Genomic DNA, 24,555 nt, shown 5'->3' with positions numbered 1-24,555 from the left:
ATATATATATGCAAATAAACAAAATAGAAAGTGTCTTAAGAAATAGGAGAATAAATATTTACAATCAGAAATGAAAAAAGAGATAAGGATTTGAGAGAAAGATAAATATAAAGATAGGCACAAAATACCTATGTATAGATAACAAGAGTTCCAAAAGAAGAAAATAAAGCAATGAAACAGGTTAAAGACAAAAAGATATAATTTAAAGAAACTTTTCTGATATAAAAAAGTATGAAGCTACAAACTCAACGTGTACACTGGATAACTGACACTATTGACCCAGAATGACCGATTCCAAGAATGACGCTAGTAAAATTACTGAACTTTTAATAAAAAGAAAGAAATTTTTTATGTATTGACAAAGAAAAAAAGGAGCATATGACTCATAAAAGAAAGTTAGATTATCAGACATTTCCGACACTTTACACCAGAGGAAAATGGAATAATGCATTTAAGATACTCAAATGAAACAAAGTGTAAATCAAGGATTTTACTTTCAGCAGAACTGACTTTTCATTGTAAATATCATAGACAAATTGTTATCAGCATGTAAGAACTCAAGGAATATCGTTTCCATGAAACTTTTCTGAGGAATCTACTAGAAAACAAGTTCAAATAACCAAAATGACTACAGAAACATCAATATAAGTGATGGTAAGAGCACTAAATATATTGTTACCTATACACTAAGATGAAATGTCATTAGGGCAAAGAAGAAGATAATATGATACGTAATGACTATATAATATGACACTGAAGATATAATAAAACAATTATTAAAAATAGGATATGAGTGACTGGGGAACAAATGCAATTTTTTAATGTTTTGATAACCAAATTAGTGGTTCTGATAGTTTTGTTATTCCAAAACTGTTGTCCAAACGAATATGGGATATTCTAAATCTGTTACCTCCTTTGTCTTTGAGAACCAGAAGTCCTGAAGTGGAAGAGAGAAGGTATCGATGTCATAGGGAAGAGGCTAAGCAAAAGTAATGCAGTTTTGAATTCGATTTTGCAATATCACTATAAAATCATGATATATTCTTTTTTTACATATATTTACTAGCTCTTAACACTAAAAAAGCTTAGAAATAGTGACCAACCCAGTAGAAAGAGCATTGAGATTTTTGTCTTGAAATGCCATTTCTCACACAAAGAAATCAGGACTTGGAGAAATGACTGATTGCAGGCCTGGGGCAGTAAATGTACAAGGTGAGCATGCAATATCTAGTCCTATAAGATAATGAAGAAACTAGAAAATGTTACTAAGGTCTTGTCAAAAGGACTCAAAAAACAACTTGAAGGGGCTTCTACTCTCTAAGGATAGATTGATTTGAGCTTCAGTAATGACAATAATTGCATCTGATTGAAACCAATCATATGTAAATCTGTGTTTATAAAGATATTTAAAAAAAAAATTTAATTGGTTACCTCTAGGGAATGATCAGAGTCCATTTCATTATATTGTTAAATAAATAATTGATACATTGGCAAAAGTTATAAACAAAAGGAAAGAATTATATGTTTGCAGTGTCTTCACCAATTCTGTTACCATGCAACCAAATAGTAGATGAGGGGAAGAATCTCCTGTAAAAGTACTATAACTAATGATAAAAAAAGAACAAAAACAATAATAACATTTTGCAAACATAAATTAATAAATATAGTTATTAAGCTTCAATACCTGCTATGATCACAAAAAGTTTTAAACAGGGATATGACATTGGATTTGAATTTTAGAAAGATCATTCTCATTACATTATGGAGCATGGTACTGGTGCAGGTTGGTAGTGGTGGTGATGGTGGTGAGATATGCTGAAGGCAGGGAGACAAACTACCTAGAAAAGCTGTTGCATTAGTACAGAAGTGAGAAATGACACTTGTTTGAAGGATAACTTGAGCTATAGGGATGGAGAGAGGTATACTGCTCAAGAGGTACTTACTTATGGGACAGAAATTACAGAACTTGGTCATTGCTTGGGTATAGGGAATGAAGGGAGAGGAAAGAATCAGAGAATTTCATGTTCAGTCATTGAGTTAATATTAATGCCATTTACTCAGAAAGTAGCATATAGATCATGAAAGAATTTCAGTAGAGAGAAGATAAAAGGGGCAGATCGAATTTGCTGTACTTACAAGAAATCTAATTGGAGATATATAGTAATCATTGACATATAAGTGTCTGATACACAGAGAAGAGAGCTGGGCCAGTGGTACAGATTTCAGAGTTATTGCCACATGGATGATGATTAAAGTTATGGGAGTGGATGCAATAAACCAGAAAGAATATAAACAATGAGAATAATAAACATCCATAACAGAATTTAGGGAAGTCTAACATCTCTGTAATGGGCAGAGAAAGAATCGCCCACACAGGAATCTGAGAAGGAACACCCAGAAGGTAGGAGGAAAACCATTATACTCTGGTGTCATGGAAACCAAGAAAAAAGAATGTTGCAATATGGGGTGTCTGACATTTTTGACATTGTCAATTAAAGTCGGGAAAGATAGAGTCTGAGAGATGCGTATTGGATTTAGCAAAATAATTACATATCAGCATCTCAGACTATAGACACATCAAATAAACACCATATTCATTTAAATGTTTTTACTTCAAGAGTTTTGGAAAACGAGTATATTTTGTAACTGTGTTGATAAGATACTTCTGTTTCACCAGAGAATAAACAGAGTATTTATTTGACCTGACACTGACATTATTCTAACTTTTTTTTTAACTTAGATGGAATAGCCCGAACGTAGGTAAACTCCAGTGCCCACCACTTGTTTTGGTATATGAAGTCTTCCTGGAATACAGGTGGGCCCATTAGTTTACAGCTGCACGGGTTTGCTCAGTGATCTATGGCTGCTTTTCCACTCTGTTAGAAAGTTGAGTAACAACAGAAACAGCATGCCCTGCAAAGCTGAAAATATTTACTATCTGGACTTTTACAGAAAAAGTTTGCTGAATCCTGATCTAGAGTCTAGACTTTAGACTACAGTAGGAACTTAAAAATTCCGATTTGCACAGAAACATTTAATTTGTCTTATCTATATGATCTCCATGTTTGGACAAAAAGGACCTTTCTGGATTTGATTAGGAAAGCAAAATTTCCAAAGGAAACTAGTCATAGCCATCCTGAGCAAACATAACAGAATATGACCACATTCCTTTTGTGGTTATGTTAACTAATGTCAGCAAGATCTGGAAAAATCTGCGTCTTCTTAGAAACGTGATGTTATAAGTACACTGCGAGCTCTTGAATATTTGTGCCACAGAGCACAAGACATTTACCTCAGTTTACTGTTGCAATGGTGGCATCGGAAGCAGGACTTATGAAAACTCTGCTTGTCTGCTGTTAGACACTCCATTGGATAAACTGTCTTTTGACAAAGTATACATATTTCCTTGTCTTGGAGTAGTAGTTTCTAAAAATGAAAATTTACAAAAGTTTTTTTAGTGTTACCTTCAATCACTTTGTAAAAACAAAACAAACAACAGCAGCATATTAACTGGCCATGCAGTTAAAGTACAAAGCTCTAAGACTATTGTCCTGATATTGCTTCTCTGGATATAATCCATCCTACCACCAGGTTTGAGACTCTGGTACAATTAACCTTACTCTAGTGTCTACTATTTTATACTTTGTACAAGTTGACTTTTGTTATTTAAGAAAACATACATGAGTAAAATATGTTTGGTAACTTTAATACATTAAAAAGAATATATAGTAAACTCACTCATGAGGAGCCCTGTGAGCACTTATTCTAGATAACTAAACTTTCCACGTATATAAAGGTTTGCACCTAACTTGTTCCAAAGCTTTTATTTTTGAAAGTATTCTGAGAGATTTTTCTAAAATATGTACATATCTTTTCAGCTGAGGACATTGTATTTGTTTAAATATTTTCTTAATGACAATATTGACTCTATGACACCAATTCTTAACTTTAATCCAATGAGACTCCTGATTACATTGAAATGTTCAGGGCCATTTGTCCTCAATCTAAATGGGTTTGGATTTTAGGGCTTTTTGGATTTGCATGTCTGCCTTTTATAGTCTCCCTACCTCTTCCCTTGCTCTAAAGTACCTACGGTCACATGCTGTTGCTCTCAAGTGAATGCTAGCTCCTATGAATTATAGTAGTTACATTATTAACCACTGTTTGCATAGTGGTTCAAAACTGACACAGAACTTTCACCTCAGTATTGTTTTGATCCTCACAATGATCCAGTGAGAATAACTAAGCTTTCATATTAGTTAAACATAAAAGTGTATATGCTCAAGGTTCGATATACAAATAAATACATATACTTTAGTGCTCGAGGCTCATTTGAGGCTACTGAGAGATCATTTGTTTGTTTCTAGCAGAGGAAACATTTCTATATTTAACATCAGGGTTTTTTTTTCATACTTTATGTTTTTCGCTATCGTAACAAAAACTGAGCATATAGAATTAATTAGACAGCTTTTCTTAATTATGCCAGAAGCGAGCACTTTAAGAAATCATATTAACGTGATAAAGCAGACACATATGTTGCAAATGATAGAGGAATAGTTATTAGTTTCAGTAGCTTTTATTTTTAGGCTTGCTATTTCTTTCAATCTGTGTAAAAGAATGAACTACCCTAATGATGCACATTAATTATGTCAAATACTTTTATTGTGAAGGCTCATTAATTGTAAAATGTAGGGATTTAAATGAGCTATTCTCTGATGTACTAAGTTCATATATTTTATACCTCTCTCCTTCCACATACAATCAAAATTTTAAAATGTATTATCCATGCCCATCTGTGAATGAGGACAACTGAGCTATCATTCTGGGTTTAAGGTAGGTGTAAAAAAATGTTATTAAAAAAAATCTGGCATTAGAGAAAGCTAATTCCATTCAACTCGATAACAATAATTAAATATACAAAAGGTAAAATTCTATACCTATACTTTTGTCAGAGATACCAGTCAATAAAAATCCTTAAAGCACGTATCACGAGTGTAAATTATTTCTTGGATTATTACCAGGCTGTATTGAATTCAAATGCAAATACCACTTTGGTCTGGCAATTAAAAATACATCATAGTAGGTCAAGGAATATTATCTAATATTGTCTCAAACAAGTGGATGAAATAATAACTTTTAATAAGGAATATTAATAATGTGTTATGGGTGTATAATCATTACTATATAGTTATACATAATCATTAATACTATCACAGTAACAATTATTATATCTGCTGCTTTATTTAAAGCCTTATTTACCTTGACAAATAAAGGTCTCAATAATCTACATATGTAATATTATTTTTTATTCTCACACAGTGCAGGTGAATCATATTATGTTTTTGTAAAGAGAAAGTAGTAAAAGCAAGCATTGTAAACAGAGCACATAGGTTATATTGTTTGGTTACTTCCACACACTCTTAACTGCAAGTATCTTAGGTATGGAACACATGCTTTTAAATGGGTTAATCGTACTTCACATTTTGCAAGCTTATTTACCACTTATAAATGCAGATTCTTCTTGGAAGGCGGTTCTCATCTCAGCTGCAGAAGCATCTGAGGTTGCACATCCCAGGCTTTCAAAAACTCTTTCACTCTCCTGCCACGTCTTTTGAAAATTCCTCCTGAGCTCTTTAGGTGAATCAGAAATATCTAAAATATGGCCAGCGATGACATCTTCATAGGTCGGCGGGGCATGCTTGAAGTCAAAGCCAGATTTGCCAGCTTCTGAGTTATGTGATGAAGACATTGTCGTCTTCGACCCGACTACTTGACTCTCAAATGTATCCATGCCTGAGAAATGTTCACTTAGAGACCTCAATTCAGAGTGTACACTGGGCTGCTCAACAGGAATGTTTTCTCTAGGACGATTACAATTAAAGCCTGTAAAACTAGCATTTTCTAAGGATTTTAATCCAAATTCCTCTTTACAAAACGTATGACTTTCTTGTTTTACGTTATGGTTGGCTTCTCCATTTACATAAACTCTTGTATTTGACGTTGCTTCAAAAACTGGGCTATCCTCAAATTCCCTGAACCATCTATTTATTTCATTTTCATGGTCACTCACGAAATTTTCAGCCGTTTGAGCAGTTCGGTTGGCTGTTTCATATCTCTGCATGTGCTCTGACGGGCGAGGCACTTCCACTTTGCGGATGATTTCAACTGACTCGAAACTTTCTGTATCTGGCACTATGCGCTGGGTGGAATTTACTCCATCTTTGTGAACATAAGTCGACCTTTTCTCTACTTTCCTAACTTCCTCTTGAGCTTCCATAGAATCTCCGAAGGAACTATTATCAACATGATTTACACTTATAGGTATTGTTATTGTAGGGGAAGAGTCCCTACCACGAGTTTCTATCTTAATTTGACGACGAAGGGTTGCGGGAGATGTGATGATCTCAGACCTCTTCTCTACGATCGGAACCCGGGTTACTGATGAACATGGGATGGCTCCCCTGGATAACTTTGCTGTGGTGTCTTTGAGTTTGCCAAGTTGTTCAGAGCAACTCCTAGGTGGAGAAGAGGAGGTATTTGCTATGTGAATTCTAGAGGTTTGTGACACAGGCCTTCTTGGTGATGGTTCAGCAACACTATCCCTTTTAGGGGACTGAGAAAGCTCATCCTTAGTAGAGGTTTCTGTTCGCCGAGCAGTAGACTCGATTGTTATGAAAGTTGGTGACGGTGAGCGTGTTTTTAAAGAGGGAGGAGAAATCTTACGATCGTCTAGTTTAATTTCCTGATGGGTTTTCACATGATGAGTAGTTGCTTCGTGATGGGTTGCTACTTCGTGGTGCTGTGTTTTTTCTACAGTGGTGTTTTCTTTCTGTTCTCTGTTTTTATTATAGCTGACATTAACATTAGACACTTCAGATGATGTTTCATTAAGACCATTGGGTTTATTTCTCTGCTTTCCTGCCTTAGAGGACATCATGGCTGTTTGGATGATATTTTCACAGGACACAAGCATATCCTCTGCTTGAGTTTTAATATGTGTGATTTCTTCCTTGATTTTTTCTATGTTATTCTCCGCAGCAATGCGAACTCCATATTCTCTTTTTTCTTCACTTAATAGCCATACTGGAATAAGATTTAATAGTGTGTGAAATGTTTTAAGGCCATTTTTATTTGGCTCTGCTTCAAACTGTTTTACTCGAGACAAAATCTGTTGTAATTCTTCACGTTTTCTCAAAAATTCCAATATATTTATAGCACATTTTCCATTATCCTTCTGGGATTCTTTCACAGAGGAAAATAAAGATTTGTTCTGTGTAATCTCCTGTTTTGAATCGTTAGTATTAGAAAAGACTTGTTTCTGTTGTATGCCCTTGACTTCAAGACATTTTTCTTCCTGAAGATTATTATATGGCTGGGGCAATTTTTTATGTTCATCTTGACTTTCAGAAATCTGTATGTGTGTTTGCTGAAAATTCTTAGTCAGTGAATCAAGATGTGCATCAGTAACCTTTTGCTTGACTACCTTTTGTTCTGATTTATTTAAATGTTCTTGTTTTCTTTCAACTATTAGTCTCTCTTCTTCTGATCCAGTGATTTGTGGGCCCTGCATTGTTCCTTCACTTACTGGAAGTTTTCCACTATCGGATTCTCTAAAATCTCTTTGCTTCTCATGAACTATGTTGAGCTTAATTTCATGGCTTTTCTTTGCAGGTTCTGTAGGCAATTTTATTGTTACTCTTTTTTCCTTCTTAGGCAATTGGTAATATTTTTCAGCCACAGATTGCTTATTACTATATTCAGTGCTTGCTTCTGTGTTCTTGGTTTCCTGGTACTGTTGTTTGGTAATGCTTTGAACATCAACTTCAGATTGCTTTTTGTGGCTTTCATAGCTGTGGTTTGTTTCATTTAATTTATGATCTTGAGTTGGAAACTTGATGGTTCTAACTTTAAAAGTTGGGAAAACTGGTTTGTTTGGGGGCAAGTTCAACTGTTCCAGATACTCCTTCTGTTGTGTTAGTGGTACACTACATTCTTGGTGACTCTGTTTAATTTCACAAGCTGATTTAGATTGCATCATGTCCCTTGAGCTCTGTAAAACTTCTTTTGTCATGGTATCTTTGTCTTCCGAGGCCGCAAGAACATGTTGGGACTTCTTGCCAGAAACTGTTACTGCTGGTGTTGTGGAAAGCTGGTTAGCAGTACATCCTCCTAGTAGTTGAGGATGACTTTGAGAGTTTGGGTTGGGTTGGGCCACAGTGACCCTTGAATCTATTCCAGGTAGGGGAACCTCCTCACTTGTTATTTGTAACTGCACTTCCTTTTCCAATTCTGGTATGTTTTGATTTGGGCATTCTTTTTTGACTATGTTGTAGCAAGAACTCTCGTATTTCTGTTTTTCAAGCTCTTCTCTTTGTTTTCTGTATTTTTCTTCAGCAATCATTAAAGGTGTCTTAAATTTTCTCATATAAGGTTTTGGACTTTGTTGTTCTGAACCTATAGGAAATGAATGAGATTTTACGAGGGGTGTTTTTCCTTGTTTTTCCTTGGGTGGTGAAGTTTCTGGAACTGTCTGTGAGAGAGACATTGTAGAGTCCATAGATAATTGTTTTCTTTCCCCAAGACTTTTTCTAGACATATTCTTCTCTGTCTCTGTGTGTTCACTGCTAGTCACCATCATTACTCCATTCTGATTGTTTGAAGTAGTAATTTTCCATTCCAAATCTGTCAGGGAATTCTCTAATTTAACTTTTGGAGAACCATGATGCTTTTTATCATCTATATGCTTGGGAAGTTTGGGTTTGGGTAATGTGGGAGGTGGCACACGTACTCCTGATTTTCCTTTTATGATTTTAGCTTGAGAATGAGTTTGCTGAGAGCTTAAGGCTTCTTCTTGGGAATATTGTACAAATGCTCCACTGTGCTTTTCTTTAACAGAGGAGGAAAGGAGATGTGCTGAGTTGAGAGATGGAGTTGGAGGAGGGGGAGGTGGTGGAAACACTGATAGACATTCTCTTTCAGATTTCTCATCTTCTGGTGGTGGAGGAAGAGGGAGGCCTGGGAAATTTTCAAATTCAGCCTTTATCTTCTCTGTGGACAGTGAGAGAGGAAACGCATTTTTTTCAGGCAACAGCATTAAAGGAGGTGGAGGAGGAAGAGGAAATTCTATTTCAGATGATGCATTGGAAGGTGGAGGAGGAGGTGGAGATGGAGGTGGAAGAGAGCACTCACTTTCTTTTACATTATTTTCAGGGTTCAAGTTGATTGGATTAAAGGACATTTCCATTGCCATTTTTAAGTCTGCGGAAGTATTTGTCTTCATTAGAAAGTCTTGGCTGTTCGGATGAACATCAGTCTTCTGCTTTTTGTCAGTTGCCTTAAGTTTATTGTGGCTTTTTTGGGAGACTTTCACTTCTATTGTATTTGATATGTCTTGATCTACAGGCAAAGTCTGCCACTCTGGTTGAGGGTTCACATTCTTTTTCTTTATATCTTTGTTAGAATATTGCATTTCCTGCTTTAACAAAGTTTGCTTCTGGAAGTCCCCTGAAACTTCACAATTTCCTCCAACTGTCTTGTTCACTGGACCCTGGGTTGTACTGAGCTTAGAGCTTTGTATATCTGTTGATATTTTATTGTTTTGGGTACTTTTAAAACTCTTTACAGGGGAAGATTCCATTTTTTGGTGGTCATTCCTCAGTTTGCAAGGTTGAGTCTGTTGCTTTCCAACTGTTTTATCAATAGATTTGGTAGAGTTAAGGACAGCATCTTTCTGTTCTCTCACTGTCTCTGATTCCTTAGTGTTTAGATTTTCCTTCACTGACACAGTTGATGTCAATTGTCTGTTCATATGGTCATCTCTAAGATGCTGCTGTGTTGTGGTATCAGTCCAGACACCCATTCTGTCCCCTGATTCCAACATATTTTTAATGCCTTTGTGGTGTGAATCAGATAGTCTTCTAAGACTTTTCTCAAGAGCATCATTGTTTTGTTCACGATCTACAACAATCTTTACAGTACCTTTTGGGGCTTTTGAAATGTTAACCTCAGTTCTTTCTTCTATTAAATTACCATGATAAGATTTGCCTGTAGTTTGGTTGAAAGTGTCTGTTCCCCCTTTCTGCCTGGCTGCTGGCTGAAATGGTCCTGGTCTCGGCTGAAGAACATTTTTTTTGTCCGTTTGGAGAGCCACCTGATGAATCTCTGTTTTCTGCTCTTGTGAGGATCCTGTCCTCACAGCTTGCACATTGTCTTTGATTACAGCTTTTTTATCTACACCTTTGAAAGCACTTTGTGCTTCTTTCAGATTCTTTAATGATGTTTCAAGGTCATCTCGGATAAGTTCCTTTTTCAGGATTTCTGTCCTTGTGTTTGCAGTCTTTTCAAGGCATTCAATAGCTTTCTCAAAATCACCAGGGCTGGCATTAGGCAGTTTAGATTCTTTCCATTGGTGGCTTGACTCCCTAAGTGACTTGAGTGTGGCCAGCATGTCACCTTTTATAATTTCTTCTGTTTTAGACTCTGTTTTCTGATTTATGGCCTGGCTGAGGGAATTTAGGGTTGATTTCAAATCACCTTTTATAATTTCTTCTTTGGGTGTCTTACAAGACGTACTCTGAGGCTCTGTCATGAAAACCTTAACTTTATTATGCACATCACCTGGGATGATGTCAGTTTCATTAACAGTATGTTCAATCTGAGACTGCCTTTTCTTTAGTAACGATTTCGTGCCTTCTACGTCACCACCAATTATTTCTTCCTCACTTTCTTGTGTCCTAGCTCTTAGTGTTTCATTTGACTCCATCTGGAGTTGTTTGAGATAATCTAAAGCTCCAGTTTCTATACATGTTGTGAAAAACTGAACATTTCCCCTCTCAGAGGCATCGATTTTAGCCTTTTCAGATATTTTATTGTTTGATATAGAAGATAGCAGACTATGAATGGTACGTTTTACATCACCCCTTATTACTTCTTCACGCTCAATTGTGTCACCAGCATTTTCGTTAAGTAGACAATAGATGGTCATGCTAATATCTCCTCTTTCATCCTCCTGAATTAAAATGCCTTTCTTTACAGATCTTTCCTCAGAAAACAGGTTTTTAATTGCTTGTTTTACATCACCACTCACTATTTCTTCTTTTTCGGTATGAAATTCTGTTGATCTGTTTAATAATTGAGTTTTGGTCCAATTAACATTTCCTTTCTCTTCTTCACTAACCAAAACCTCTCTTTTTGTACAATTTCTTTTGGAAAGTAGGTTCACCATTATATTTCTGAGATCAGCCCTGATAATTTCTTCTTTCTGGATCTCAGGAGATGTTTGATTCATTAGCTTATATTTTGCCATTCGAACATCCCCAACTTCATCAGCTTCAATGATGATTCCAGGAGCCTCTACAACTTTTTGAGAGTAGAGTTCTTCTAAGGTTTCTTTAATGCTCTTGCCAATAATTTCTACTTTTTCTACCCTATTTTTACTAAATTCATGAAGGGGTGTAGTTTCAAAGAGCCAGGTAGTTGTCTTGACATCAGAAGGAGGGATTTCTTCCTTGGTGATTTTCGTGATGCTTTCATCTGCTTCCTTAATAGAATCCAAAGTCTGATTTTCAAAAAGCCACACTGCCTGCTTAACATCACCTTTCTGTATATCTTGCTGAGCAACTGTTTTGACATTTTCATATTTTGACCCCTCTCCTCTCAGCTCATCTATAGTGTGGGTTTCAAATAGCCAAGTAGATGTTTTAACATTGCCCTTTTGTATTTCATTGACACTTACTGTTCTTATATAAGCATTCTTATCAAAGTTTTCAGACTCAAAAAACTGTTTACTTGTCTTTACATTCCCACCTAGAATATAGTCTACGGTGGGCACAATATCACGTGATTCTCCTGAAATCTGATCCAGTGGCTGCGTTTCAAATCTGTATCTGACAGAACTAACATTTCCCTTCTGAATATCTTCTTGTGTGACAGATTTAATAACATATACAGTCTCTGATTCATTAATTGAGTCTAATGGTTTTGTTTCAAAAAGCCACCTTGTCCCTCGTACATCTCCATGAATTACCTCTTCCTTTTTAACTGTTGTCACTTCATGATAATACCCTTCTCTGTCTTGAATTGCATAGAGTGGCTGGGTTTCAAAGAGCATTCTGTAGCTTTTTACATCACCCTTTATTACTTCTTCAGTAATTTGTTCTTTGGTGCTGATATAGTCGGATTCTTCTTTAATCTCATCTAAAGAAAAAGTCTCAAAAATAAAGCACCCCTTTCTTACATCTCCACCTTGTATGTCTGTCACTGTCTTGACTAATTCATCACCTTCTTGGCCTTCTTTTATCATATCGATTGGATGGTTTTCAAAAAGCCACCTACAATTTAAAACATTGCCTTTCTGAATATCTTCAGTCTTTAGGGTTTTGATCTTTTTCAAAACTTCCTCTGAACTGGAACTTATGGAATCTAAGGACTGATTTTCAAATTTATGGCGCATGCTGGAGACATCCCCAGCTTGGACATCCATTTGCACAGCCTTGATTTCCTTTCCTTCTTCTCCTTGTATGCTGTCCAAATTTTCTGTCTCAAAAAGAAAACACGCTGTACGAACATCCCTACCTTGGATCTCCTCCTGTTTTACAGTTTGCAATTTGACTGTTGCTTCAGAGTCATCTTTTATGGTATCAAGTGGCTGAGTTTCAAAGAGCCAAGTATAGGCTTTGACATCTCCCTTATGAATTTCTTCACCATCAGTCGTTAATGAGACTTTTTCATAAAGAGACTCCATTGGCTGGGTTTCAAAAAGCCATCTACAGGTTTTGACATCCCCTTTCACAATATCTGTAGCTTGCTCAGTTTTACTTTCTAATTCTTCCATATTACTAAAATATTTAATGGAATCAAGAGGTTGGGTTTCGAACAGCCATTTAGCAGATTTCACATTTCCAGTCTGTATTTCTTGAGCAGATATTCCTCTAATTATCTGAAATTTATGAATGCTTTCATCGAACTGGTCAATGGGCCTTGTTTCAAAAAGCCACCTACAGCTTTTCACATCACCTCTTAGGATTTCTTCTTGCTGGACTGTCTTTACCTGATGATATTTTCCAAGATGATCTTGAATGGCATATAGTGGTGTTGTTTCAAAGAGTGACTTATTTAACTCAACAGCACCTGTTGTGATTCCTTCCACCTCTATTTTATGTGATGCATCAAATTTAATTAAATTGTTTGATTCAAAGACATGTGTGTAATTCCTTACATCTCCCCTGTCAATTTCTTCTAGTTTCACTGTTCGTATATACTCTTTTCTATCATCTCTAATCTCTTCTAGAGGCTGGGTTTCAAAAACCCATTTTTGGTGCCTAACATCGCCTTTTTCTTCTTCAGAGGCAGTAATTTTTTGAAGTCTTCCTACATCAGGGCTATCTTTTAAAGCTTCTATTGGAATTGTTTCAAATAGACGCTTAGCAGTCTGTACATCACCCCCTATTATTTCTTCAGATCTTAGAGGATCTGCATCAGGAACTTCTTTCAGAATGTCTAACGGCTGTGTTTCAAACATCCAACACTTTCTAGAGACATCTGTACCTATTATTGTTTCCTTTTCAGTGATGACCTCTTCTGAAACTTCTTTGATTTTCTCCAAAGGTTGAGTTTCAAATAACCACTTTGCCCTACTCACCCCGCCTTTGACATTTTCTTCCATGGATATTCCTCGGATGACTTTAATTTCTGGGATATCCTTGTTAATTGTGTCCAAGGGCTGTGTTTCAAACATCCAACGTGCTGTTCTCACATCTCCCTTTTCAACATCTTCTCTCTGAACAGTTTTAATTTCCAGCATTTGACCTAAACCATCTCTAATAACATATAATGGCTGAGTTTCAAAACATTTTATACTCCTTTTAACATCTCCTTTAATTTCTTTGAGCTCAGACCTTAGCTGCAGTAGATGAACCTCATCCACTGAATGAAGCTGTCCAAGTTGATCTAGATGTTGAGTTTCAAACATGTATCTCACGGTCTTGACATCCCCCCCAGTTATGTCCTTTATGGCAGTTACCACTGATTCTTCTTGATTCTGATGCATCTGATTCATTGAGTCCAATGGCTTTGTTTCAAACATCCACCGGGCTGTGCGGACATCTCCTCTGGCTAGTTCAGGAATTTTCTCAGCATTTTCTTCAGTGCCAGAAGAATGATCCCCCAGTGTATCTATGGGTTGGGTTTCAAACATCCATGTGGTATATTTTACATCACCACCGGCAATGATTTCTTGATCAGCAATACCCTTGGAGATGTTATCTTCATCTGGAGAGTCATTGTTGATGGAATCTAATGGCTGATTCTCAAAGATCCATCTCGTGGATTGCACCTCCCCCTTCAGAATTTCATCCCACTCCAAGTGTTCTCTTTCTGAGTTCAGATCTTTTTGAGAACTATCATTTGTATTTTCAAAAACGTACCGAGCTTGTTGCACATCTGCTGAAACTGAGCTCCGTGGGTTTACTTGACTGGAAACAATCTCAGAAACCTCACTGATATAATCTTTTTCTAAGTTTTTTCTTAACTCAGGATGGATGTGTTTATATAAGCGGTTTAATTCATACAAATTTCTTTGCTTGGCATATAATTCTTTGGGTACTGGTGATATTCTAGGAGGGCTGGTAAATTCAGGGGACTGGGAAAATGCTGTCACATCTATTGGAGTTTGAAGTATATCTGGTGGGGGAGGAGGAAATTCTTCTGTGTTTCTCGAAGGAGTGGCATGAACTTGTGCCAGAGTTGAGCAAGTGGCACTGTGGTCACTACCTTTTGTGGTTGATGTTTCCTTCCTCTGGCTGGTTGAAGTGCAAGAAGTGGAAGAGGTACTCACAGCGGATAATGGCTTTAAAATCTCTTCATATTCACTTTCAATCTTTAAGTGAGAGAAAATCAAATCTTATAAAGATGGGTGGAGTGGTAGAGACTTCCTAGGCACTACCCCTCACCTGTCTACCTGATATGACATCTCCATTGGGAAAAACAGGTGATATATTTCATTTAGAGACCTAGTTAGGAGCAATATTCAGTGTTTGTTACTATCTTTCCTATAATTCATATGCATTTTTAAATTCAATATATCATTTAATATATCAGCAAATCAGCATTTTAACATTTACTCATAGTCTTGATTCTTTTTCCTCCTTTACTTAATGTGCCTATGCTGAGTAATCTAGAGGGAAATATAAGTCTTAATGCACTTTTGAGGGTTGTTTTGTTTTTCTTGGAATTTTAAACAAAAGAAGAGTATCTGACATTTAAACTTGACTTTATTATTTTATCTGTTAGTTATTAAACTTTAGAGCATACATACTTTTTCTTCATAATTTTCTCTAGTGTGAAAAGTTCTAACTCTATCACTTTTGTCATGTAGAATAATAATCTTATGGAACAGAATAAGTACTGTTTCGGAATATTTTCTGTTGTTGAAAAACCACCTTGAACATTCAATAATTTGAAAATGCTATATATTTACATTTGGCTTTATGATTAATATGTTTTTGTGTAGAGAAATTGTCTTACCTTAATCTGCTTGGCTGGGATTGTCTCTTTATCAGAATAAAGGACCTTTTCCTGGGCAGACTTTTCAAATTGCTCTTTTAAAAACTTAGTTGAAACCTTTGGAATCTCTTCATCCTCAGGTGTATCTATGACTACAAACAGAAAAGAACAGCAAAAGAACACAAAAGGAAGATTGACTTTCCTAAGCAAACCAAAATAAAACTAAAATACAGATATAGTCAAGTAACGTTTCAGTCACAATTGGCTTAAATCTTCCTTTTTAGCTCTCCAGGACAGCAAAACTTCTCATTCCTCATTTCTAGGCAAGACAAACTGTACCCATTTTATGCAAGCTTGCATAGATTTGCCTGTAGCCTAGTCTCTTATCTGCAGGTTGGAGAACTGAACTTAAAAGTATTTAAATCTATTATTAAGAATGATATAATTTAGATAATGTTTCTGTTCTCAGGGAGCTTGATAAACTAAGTTTCATTATAGTTTCCTGAGGCAAAAAGCAGTTCAGAGGTGGCTGGCTTATCACCTTCTAGGCTTTTAGGATGAATACATCATAGAGTTAAGGGCAATGAACTATTTTAGAAGCTTATTCCATCTATCACCACAGGCAGAACCTAATTATATACAGAAATACTATCCTGTCCCCTCCAGGACCATGAGTCACAGTTACTAACTTTACTTAGTGAGAGGGACTGTACTTTGGAAGTCTTCCATTCAAACACAGACGTATGAATAAAAGAAAGGTATATTGGGGTCAAGTAATGAAACTCTTACCTGTTTCTTGAACATACTGATGTAACTGAGAAGCTTGGTTTATTTTCTTGCTGTGCTCTTCCAGATGAGAGACCTGTATTTAAAGATAATTTTAAATAAATAATTGTTCTTAAGAAGTCAATTATTTGAGTACTGCACATGTATTCTTTATTTCACAGTGACTTTCATCCAAGAGTTCAGTGCACACTGAAAGATGATAAGTAAGCCTCTATCGCTTATTTTAATGCATGTGCTTGTGCTATAACAGACCATAAATGAATTTATACTTAAAATGCACTCATATATTTAGGGTGTTTGTTTTATTTTTCAAAGAATGTGAACTCCAAAATGGGGAGACATTGATATGTATTGATCTTAAATATATAAAGGACAATAAAAGCAATTCCTCACAACAAGGTCAGAATTTCCACATAGTTCTAAAAACTATTTGGAAAGTATTATCTTTCTAAGTAGTTACCATTTCTCTTCCAAGAACATCCATTTTATGTGCTTTGGAAGCTTCTTGTTTATTTCTTTCCATTTCCTGGCTGCTTCTTGAAATGTCGACCTGGCTGTTATGGGTTATCTCCTGAAAATGGATGAATGAATGAATGAACAATACCTTAAGAAAAGTCTGAAAATTTTAACTTTTTCTATTAATGCAATTTAAGTGACAGATACTTTTGAAAAAAAAATTAACGTTCCTGTCTCTCTTAGTTTGCTTGGTTGCTGTAACAAATTGCCATAGACTCAGTGGCTTTAAACTACACAAATTTAATATCTACATTTCTGTAGGTCAGAGCCCTAAATGAGTCTCATCGGGCATTGGCAGATTTCACAAAGGTGCTTTCCTTTCTGCAGCTCTAGGAGAGAATCCATTCCCTTGCCTTGCAGTTCTAGAAACCACCCATTTTCCTTGGTTTATGGGCCACCTCCTCTATCAGGCTGAGAGTTTCTCACACTGCCGTTTCTCTGAATCTCGTTTCTTATCCCCTCTCCCATTTATAACCTTGCACTTACATTGGACCAGTCTGGATAATCCAGAATTATCTTTCGGCAGCCCTAATTTCATTTGCAATCTTAATTCTCTATCGCCATGTAATTTAACATATTCACAAATTCTGGGCATTAGGGCATAGATAACTTTGGGAGCCCTTATTCTGCCTACTACCCTTAGTTAGCAACAAATGTTAATGATGAATCTTGTGCCCAATATGAGAAATATGAACCTCAAAAAGAAAATGTAAATTCTTGATGAAAAAGAAACTATTTGTTGTTTTTAAGCTAAATTTTCATGTTACAGAAAAACATGTCAGTCTTCAAGTTGGCCAGCTAGCTTAATGACATGTCTAGAGTTCAATTAAAGGATGTAACCATTAAATATAACTCACATAAACAGATCGTATTATGCTAGTGTGTATCCCTCTTCATAGGTAAGGATACTTTCGATTTTGGTTAAGTTAGCACAGGTGACTCAAGCCTAGTTGGAAGCTCGAAGTTCTTAATTTTGTTGATCCATCCCTACTGTTACTACAGAATGTGATCTGACACAAGTATATGATTGATTGATATGATGAAGCAATTGGTATACTGCTAAAAATCTTAACATCAAAAAATAAGGATATGGACAGATTACTTTCCAAGAACACATGTATTTGAAATTGTTTGAAGTTGGGAAGTCATTTTTATCTTGATATCTACTGACTAACAAATACTGTAACAAATGTGATTTTTAAAAAGTTATCTTAGTAGAGAATAGTCAAGTGAACAAAGGTGCATTATTACTATTACTTAAATAGGAACACTAAGGTTTTGTTTCATTTATTTTTTTACATGAAGTTAAGTAGTTTTACACTATCAAATTCTAATCCTTTAGACCAAGAATAAATTTAAAATTAATCCATGAGATTTTGACTTGTGATTTTTTTTCGGGGTGGGGGGGCGGGTCTAGTGAACTTGTAGTGTATGGCTTTTATTCTCCCAAGGTATTTGGTATAAGGGTTGACATTCTGATTAACCAACTGGCAGTCAGACACTTAGTTAGAGATATATTGTATGATCTGATTTAGTACACTTTTCTAGGAAAGAGAATTAAGAAAGAAAGTTGATACCCTCCTAAAAGTTCTATAGAGAATTGAGGGCAGAATGTAGGTTCACACTTTAAATTGTAGATTATATTTAATTGGAAGTGTTAATTAACTAGATGGGAGGAATCCTTTCACATGTATAGGTATGTCAAATCATCATAGTGAACACTTCAAATATCTTTAAAATCTTGTCAATTATAACCCAATAAAGCTGAAAAAAAAAATGTAGATTATATCTCATTACATTGAAGACCAGAGTAATTTTTTTCCTAAGCAGAATGGTTTTCTAGCCCAAGTTAATGATCCACATATATCAAATGATATTTAATAATGTTCTCGACATATAGTCAGTGCTAAGGAGAATTTTACTTAATGAATAAATGACCAAAATAGCAAATTTCTGTTAATAAATTAATTTCATTCAACCTTCTATTGGCTAGAGAACATCCTAAAACTGAGGATAGAACAATGAACAAAATACATACTTTACTTTCTGAAGAGGGAGCATAGAAAATAAATAAACCATATTTTTTGCTTTCAATTCAAAGAATCAGAATTCTGTATAATAGAAGCTTTGCATAATCAAGTTTTATTTAAGGACATCAATAACATTAAGCTGGAGGGAGCAATAACAATCATTGAAGACTGTAGACGAAAGAAACGCATGGGCATATACATCAACTCTCCGCGTGACAACTGTTTACAAATATAACAAGGCTTTTCATCTCTAGGGATATGATGGGACTATTCCATGGCTTTTTTATGACACACTGAGGAATAGGAAGTACTGATTAAACAGACAGTGAAAGAGCAAAGGAGAAAGGGAAACTGACCAGATTTTTACTGAAGGGCACCATGATCATTACTATAGAATCACATCTGTACCTAGAGGCCCGTGGGACAGGCTGTGCCCCAGAGACATGCTTATTTGGCCCATTCAGTGTTTTCAAAACTTTGAATTGGTTAACACCTACAAAAATCAAGATTTCCATCTGCTTTTGAAAACTTTGAAGATCTGGCAGCACTGGGTTCACATTCCAAAATAGTGGTGGCTTGCTGAACAAATCAGTGGCCAACATTTTTAGTTGGGACACGTACTTTTCAGGTATTCGCTGTTGCTGTACCTCACTAATATTTAAGACCAAGTTGACATTTTTTTAAAAACCTGCCTGGAACCAATAGAAATTTTAGTTTCTGATATTTGTTTCTAATAATTAGGCTGAAATAATACAGTTAGTGACGTGAAGCTATGTGTTGAGAAAGACAAGGTAAAATACTGGAAGTAGAAAATCAGTCGACAAATTTTGGATACATTTTAAAAATTATCATTTTCTGGGGCAAACATTTTATACTTACTGTGTATCTATGTGAGTAAAAACAATCTGTGTCTATCATCTCTAAACATATTTTCTTGTAAGAGATGACACAACATAAACAGTATAAAGGTATATAAATTTAGAGTTGTGAGATTCTACTTTAGCACTTATGTGCTATTACTAAATAGAACTGTAATTGCTGTTAGTTTCAACACATCAATTTAATGCCCCCTGTCTAGTGTAATTTATATAAAATCTATCTTAAAATATTCCAAGGTTTTCTTTCCATCATTTACCATTTTATATTTTACGACTAGTTTAGTTTGGATTTTAAATCTGACTTTTATTCTTCCCAATTGCTGATATCTATAGAGTTAGGTAAAAGGATGGACCATCGCAATGCTTAGGAAGAAATTAAATTACACAAATAAAATGTAATAAAGAATTATGGCCAGAACATCATATATAAATTCACACAAAACAATTCATGAAATTGGTTCCCTAAAATTAAATTCAAATGTATAGATAATGGTGCAAGAGACAAAATGCTGTTCTTTTCACAGGTGAATTAACCAGGAGTCAGAAATAGGGGATTAGTATTAATTGCCTCCTCCACTAGGTATGTCATATTATTGGATAAGTCACTAAATCGCAGTTAAACTTAGTTCATTAATCTCATTCATCCATTAAAAGGAAAAAAAAAGATGACATATGTGCTCTAATTTTAGAATCTAAAGGAAAAAACATTGCGCACTTGCAAAACAATATTATGGTGTTTGTATAGCTCATACCAATCTGGCATCAGCTCATATATTAGCCAAGTTTATTACAAAAATATATCCCTGATATATACTTCTTCTAAGGAAATATTTACAGCACAGGAAAGAGTTGACATTCTGACTACCCAACAAGCTATTGTTAATATCATTAAAGGAAAAAACATTGTACATTTCTACCAATAAAAATCCAAACTCATTCTAGAATAATGAGTAAGGAAAGAAAAGAACAGACTTTTTTTTAAAATGATGATTCACTATTATTGTGACTCTTAGAAGTATAGCCAATAGAAAAAAATATATAATGAAAGATTGGCAGAATAGTAAATAACTGCCTCAGTAGAGTGGAAAAAAAATTCTATGCTCAATGCCAGTAATTAAGCAATTTTACCCATCACTAATCTCATTTTAAATAAAACTAGAAAGAGTTATGATGTCTAATGTTATTACATCTTTGTCAAACAGACATAAACAATACTGAAAACGTGCCATTTGTTAGCAAAAAAGTCAATGGATTCAAAGTTTAAAAGAATAATCAGTTCTTTCTTTTAAGTGATGAGCATAAAAATTTGTGGCTGATTTATTGTGTTTGTCTAAATTTGAATATATTCAAATATAAACATATTTTCTTTTGCTCTGAGTTTTCTCTATTTTTAAAAAAATTTACTTTAAAATTTACAGCAGGAAATTTGATATTCCAGGGATTTGAGCTTTTGGGCAAGGGTTTTCCACAGTCACTTACGCACTTTTGAAGTCTTGGCTCAAAAATTACTTTCTCTTTGAAACCTTTCCCAACTTTTCTAGACAAAGTTATTTATTCCTGTTACTTTTTTTTTTTTGTATTCCAGTACTGTTACTACACACCTCTATTATCTACCTATTACATTTTGTAGTCATTATTTAACAATATGAAACTATCCTTTAACTGAACCCCTGCATCCTCAAATCCCAATATTTAGATTCTGGTAGACAAAATATAAAGGAATGAATGCATGAGCAAGTAGTCACATTGTTTTTTTTTTCCCCCCCAGGAATGTAAAAAATTTATGATTTTATAAAAATTTAGTTTAAAAATTGAGATTTAAAATTTTTTTCACATAATTTTAGGATTTTAGTTTTTGGTATTTTGGCTGACAATCTTTGATCCTGGATAATTCATAATTAGTAGGTGGAGTTACTGAAGCTAATGTGTATAACAATAACATGTCAATCACTTTACAAAGTGTACTCAGAAAGAGGCCTCTTGATAAAATTCCAAGTATTCAGAACATCCATGAAAGAATATGGGCAGTGCTGTGATGCTATAAAGAGTAGTTGGCATCACCAGACACAGGAGAAACCTGTACCAATAAACCAAAATACATGCAAGGTAACAAATACCTACACAAAGGTAAAAAAAAAAAAAAAACTTTCAAAATAGGAAAATATATTTTTAAATAGCTTTTTAATAAATAGATCTTCATGGTGCTAATCAAACTATTGCATAAAATTTTGAGAGAAGTGTTATTTATCATTTAATACATTTCAACTTTTTCTTGACTCAAAACAATTATGTTTTGGTTATATTTAAATGTAAAGAACAAAACCTAGCATTTAAAAAATACTTAATTTAAAAGTAGAAATATTTGGCTTCAAAATAAGAGGTTTCTGAATAAGCAGTGCCAGCTTTAACTCTTAGAATTCTGTCCTCTTCTTTCCGAAAAGTACTATTTATGGAGTCATATCTCAGTGTCCAAAAATACTGAAGATGAATAAAAATAACATATAAAAGATGCACTCTCAACTGGGCCATCAAACATATTAGTTATATACATAATATTTATTTGACAAACTAAAAAAGCAGAATATATAAAAACATTCAATTTGCAGTAAAGGATGCCTTCTAGAAACTTTATGTAGATATATGTTAAAAAATACATATATATATCTACAATATTTCAATCTATCAGACATAAAGCATCTTAAAATCAAAGAGGCACAGAGATAAAAATAAATATAAAAGTACAATAAAATCTCAAGGAGCAGTGAAATTGCAAATACAAAGCTTGCCAAAAAAATAAAAATATTTGAGAGAAAAAGAAAACAGAGGTAATATATTTTATGTTAATTAATGCAAACCAAAATAGGGAAACAGAATTATTATACCTCATTACTACCACTCCCTCACCAATATTCTATTGATTTATAAGCCCTGCCAATTCTATCTTTGTCTCCTGAGTCAATACCCTCTCTACTCTAGAACTTCTGACCCATTTATGTCCTCATATATTTAATCCAATATTTCAGTAGTCTCCTAACATATATTCTTTTACCTAAACTGGACTCCCTTTACGTCAATCCTATACAACCATAAAAATCTTTGTTAAATGTATATCTATTCATATTATTCTCCTGTACAAGTTTTTTCAATTATTCTTGATTACTTTAGAATAAATTTAAAAATTTTAACATAACATATAGTATTCTCTATTATTTGGCTTTTGCCTACATCTCCAGCTCTATGCCTCGCTACATTCACAAATATATCATGCTATTTAAAATTTTGCATTAAGTTGTTTCTTTTGTCTATAAACTAATTTTACATACGTGAAAAAGTATTTCAAGTTTCAGCTGAAGCATTCTCTGTTTGCCTTCAGATGTCTTCCTTGACAATTTTTATCCAGAGTAAAGTTTATCACAACCTCCTTGTGTCCCAATTTCATTTATACTTTCCATCACAGAATCTACCATATTGCAGTTGTAATTATTTGTTATTTGTTATATGTCTGTCTCTCTGATAGAGTGAGTTCTTTGAGGGAAAAATATCATACTCATCATTGAATCTTTTATACTTGACACATGGTGGATGCTTAATGACCATCAGTTCAATTAAAAAAAACAAAAACAAAAAACCAAGGCCACAGACTCTAGAGTCAGCCCTCCTCATTAGGATTGCGTTTGTTTAATTTCTTTGGAAGTTACTTAGACATTCCCTGTGTACATTTTTAGTACAAAACAGTAATAATCATACTATATCAGGAGGTTATTGTAAAGAGGAAGTAATTTAATATATGTGAACACCTAGTTCATAAGAGCTACATTAGTATTTGCCATCTTCAGTTAACAAATATTCATTGCACACTTACTTTGTGTCAGTGTATTCCAAGCAACTCAGGACACATAGTAAACAAGCTCCCCTACCCCCAAAAAAAGAAGAAAAGAAAAAATAAAAAGATTGAATAAAAGTAGATTGTCTATGGCTACATCAGCAAATTTTATCATGAATTTTTCACTATAGAATTAAGCCTAGAAACTAAAAATGTAGCAGGTTCTAATATATACATTTTTTTCCAACCAGAGGAGTAGCGAATTTGGGGTAAAAGGGTATTCAGAGAGATAAGTAAAAAGGTGCCTATGCATATTCTGACTCTTCCAAATCATTCTGGTCCCTAAGACATGGAAATAGTCTACAGAGACATGATTAGAGTGTGGTTTTTTGATCACCTATCCAGTTCTTCTATTGTTCATCTCTCATGGACTAGTATTTAGTGAACAGTTAGTTCACAGGGATTGAATCTACTATTCCAATTTCAAGCGTCATTCTGACCAATTTAAACAGGAAAGGTAATTTGTTAAAGGGACATTCGTTGGCCAGGGTGTGGAGTGTAACTCATGGACAAAGACAGCTGTATTTTGATTATCAGAGGGAAAGGGGCAGGGCAGGTGGAGGGTGTGAGGAGAGGATGAAGAGGGTAAAGAGGATCAAATATGTGATGATGGGAGGTGACTAGGCCTTGGGTGGTGAGCACACAATGAAATATACAGATGATGTATTATAAAATTGTACCCCTGAAACTTATATAACCAATGCTATCCCAATAAATTTAGTTAAAAATAACTAAAATAAAGTAGTGACAAGAAAGGAGTGCCATTATCTTCAAATAGCTAAATTTTATACTGTAGAGCTGCACAGTTCTGAAATGCCATCAAAGAATCAAAAATTAATAATCATGTGCAGTAATTTTTATTGTGTGTTAATTCTTTCAAGGTCACTGCGTCTTTCACCATAATATAATTTTCACTACTGCATCAGGTAACCACATAGTTTGCTTTCTTTCTTTTAGGGCT

General features: G+C 34.7%; 1 protein-coding gene across 1 annotated transcript in view; it reads right to left on the bottom strand.

The window, feature by feature from the left end:
• Positions 1-3,331: 3,331 nt before the first annotated feature.
• Positions 3,332-24,555, bottom strand: part of XIRP2 (xin actin binding repeat containing 2) — a 232,839-nt gene continuing 211,615 nt past the window's right edge. The window contains exons 5-9 of the mRNA XM_006921158.1: positions 16,748-16,858; positions 16,291-16,363; positions 15,523-15,653; positions 5,500-14,875; positions 3,332-3,426 (exon numbers count right to left, since the gene is read on the bottom strand). Coding sequence (XP_006921220.1) covers positions 3,332-3,426; positions 5,500-14,875; positions 15,523-15,653; positions 16,291-16,363; positions 16,748-16,858 — 9,786 coding nt within the window. The remainder of the gene's footprint in view (positions 3,427-5,499; positions 14,876-15,522; positions 15,654-16,290; positions 16,364-16,747; positions 16,859-24,555) is intronic.

Source organism: Pteropus alecto, unplaced genomic scaffold, assembly GCF_000325575.1.
Source record: "Pteropus alecto unplaced genomic scaffold, ASM32557v1 scaffold3, whole genome shotgun sequence".
NCBI lineage: Eukaryota > Metazoa > Chordata > Mammalia > Chiroptera > Pteropodidae > Pteropus > Pteropus alecto.
The sequence above is the reverse complement of the archived record's forward strand: the minus strand, read 5'-3'. Positions and strand labels throughout refer to the sequence as shown.